This window comes from Aplysia californica, unplaced genomic scaffold (genome assembly GCF_000002075.1).
Source record: "Aplysia californica isolate F4 #8 unplaced genomic scaffold, AplCal3.0 scaffold00018, whole genome shotgun sequence".
NCBI classification, from domain to species: domain Eukaryota; kingdom Metazoa; phylum Mollusca; class Gastropoda; order Aplysiida; family Aplysiidae; genus Aplysia; species Aplysia californica.
In genome coordinates, this window is record NW_004797288.1 from 2004943 (window position 1) to 2007235 (window position 2293).

The 2293-nt window shown below is 43.3% G+C and overlaps 1 protein-coding gene across 1 annotated transcript in view; it reads left to right on the top strand.

The window, feature by feature from the left end:
- Nucleotides 1–2293, top strand: part of LOC101858457 (sodium bicarbonate cotransporter 3) — a gene marked incomplete in the record, with an annotated part of 100435 nt that overhangs the window by 72731 nt on the left and 25411 nt on the right. Inside the window, 2 exon segments of the mRNA XM_013086381.2 lie at nt 241–462; nt 862–974. Coding sequence (XP_012941835.1) covers nt 241–462; nt 862–974 — 335 coding nt within the window.

Sequence of the window (2293 nt, forward strand, 5' to 3'; positions counted from 1 at the left end):
CTCTCTCTCTTTCTCTCTCTCTCTCTCTCTCTCTCACACACACACACACACGCACACACACACACACACACGCACAAAGAGAGAGAGGCAGTGAGGGATAGAGTAAAAGAGAGACAGACGAACAGACAGACAGACAGACAGACAGACAGACAGACAGACAGACAGAAGGACAGAGACCGACACAGAGACAGAGAGCAAGAAACCATAACTGGTACGTTTATATTTCCCATTGCTCTTCAGACCTACTTTTAGACAACTTGGTTAGCCAGAAACAACTGGAGGAATCGGTGAGAGACCAGGTCCGGTCGGCCATCATCGCCCATCACTGGTTCCAACATCAGAAACAGCGGCGCAAGATCTCGACCCCAGACGGGGACGCGGCGCCGGCCATGTTCAGGAAGCTGAGCATGAAGAGAACCTTCTCGGAGATCGGGCGAACCTTCTCTATGAAGGGCAGAACTGGTAAGGAACGCAATGATTTTTTTTTACAGTATTAATCTTTCTATTTGTAACCAAATTATGATGAAGGTGATGATGATGACGGTGAAGATGGTGATGATGATGATGATGATGATGATGATGATGGGGAGGAGAAAGAGGAGGAGGAAGCCTACGTGGCGAAACGTTGCGCCGATTTGATAAATCAAATTTTAAACATTTTTTATTTATATGTTTCGCCTGCAAATCTATCAAGACTGCCTTTCTACTCTGTTGTGGTGGTGATGATGATGATGATGATGATGATGATGATGATGATGATGATGATGATGATGATGATGATGATAATGATAAGTAGATCTTTATAGAGAGAGAGTGAGTGCTCACGTTTTAAGTCAAGATGATCCCTGGTTCTCTCCTCAGACGGACCAATGTCACATGGCTCGTCCTCTAAAATAAAGGGCAACCCAAACAGTCAGCCCAATCTGGAGAATTTGATCAACGGAGATCTGCCAGATTCACCTTCCTCTTGCAGGGTATGTTTGCTCTGCTGCCCGGTAGTTACCTTATTACTACAGTCGAACCTGTTCTAACGCCTTCCTGCTAAAAGAACCCCACAGCAGAAACAAAAGGAAATGTAACCCTTCTATAATTGAAGAAACGTAAAGTTGAAAGCTTTGATGTAGCCTGTTTGTGCGATCGTTCCTTCCTCCTGCCTTAGATTATCTGGTCTTAGTTCTCAATCAACCCTTCTATCTTCTTACAGCCGTATTTATCTGGCTTGAATAGAGTGTCAGGTTCGTTCAAATAAAGATTAGACCATTGTAATTGCTCCTACTTGATCCTTCTGATGGTACCGGCAGGTGTTGTAGGAAAGAAACAATTTTATTGTCTGTCAGTTGCAAGTCGAGTGGCTTGGTGGTTCACGTCGTGGGCTCTGAGACGGTCCTTTATAGAGAGTCGATTCTGCGACGTCTTCCTAAGTTTTCTACTTTTGGTCAGCTTTACTGTAATAAACGATTCTACGCTTCAGCTTACTAACGTAACGCTTTCTCAGCAAGCCACTCTGTCTGATTCATCGGCTGAGTTGTTCTAACATTTTCCCCAATAATTATCGTCTATCAGACTTTTATGGGGTCTTAGTAAACACATCTACTACAGTAGTATAAATTTAAACTTAGGTTCCGTTATGTCAGCGACGATACTGCGTCTAGTTTCATGCTAATTGATGATGGTGATGATGATGATTTTGATGTGGATTATAATGATGATTACACATCAACAACGACTTTCGAGTTTGTATCGTTTTGTCACTTAAAGTCTTACTATGTTATCTGTCACTTCCACTTTTCTGAAGGGCCAGTTGTTAAAGCGGCAGTCCAGCTTTCTGTCCAAGGTTTGTCCAGGTCAATAACCTGTTTGCTCCCCTCGGTATTTTTGATGTTGTCTGTGTGAGTGCCGTTGTGAAAGCGCACTTGTACTTTATTTACACGATTTGCCGAGACTAGTGCACTCCTGTCGATATATTGCATGTTGATGTTATACTTACTGAGTTCAGATGAATATTTTTATTGTTTGTGTCTGGGGTGGGGGTGGGGGGGGGGACGTACGTAATTTCTCCAGACAGAACAACCTGTAAGCGCAGGCTGGTATAAAAAAAGGTTAATGAAAGAAAAAGAGAGAGAGTTGGTTTGGGTGTAGGGAGGGGGTGGGGTAATGGAGGGGCCGCAACAAAATGTCCATGTTTACCACGGAATCAAGCTCAATACTAAACATCTGTCCATAGCACGTCTTGGCATTCCGCCACAGCAAACATGTACGTACCACTTGATGGCATTATTATTATTATACTATT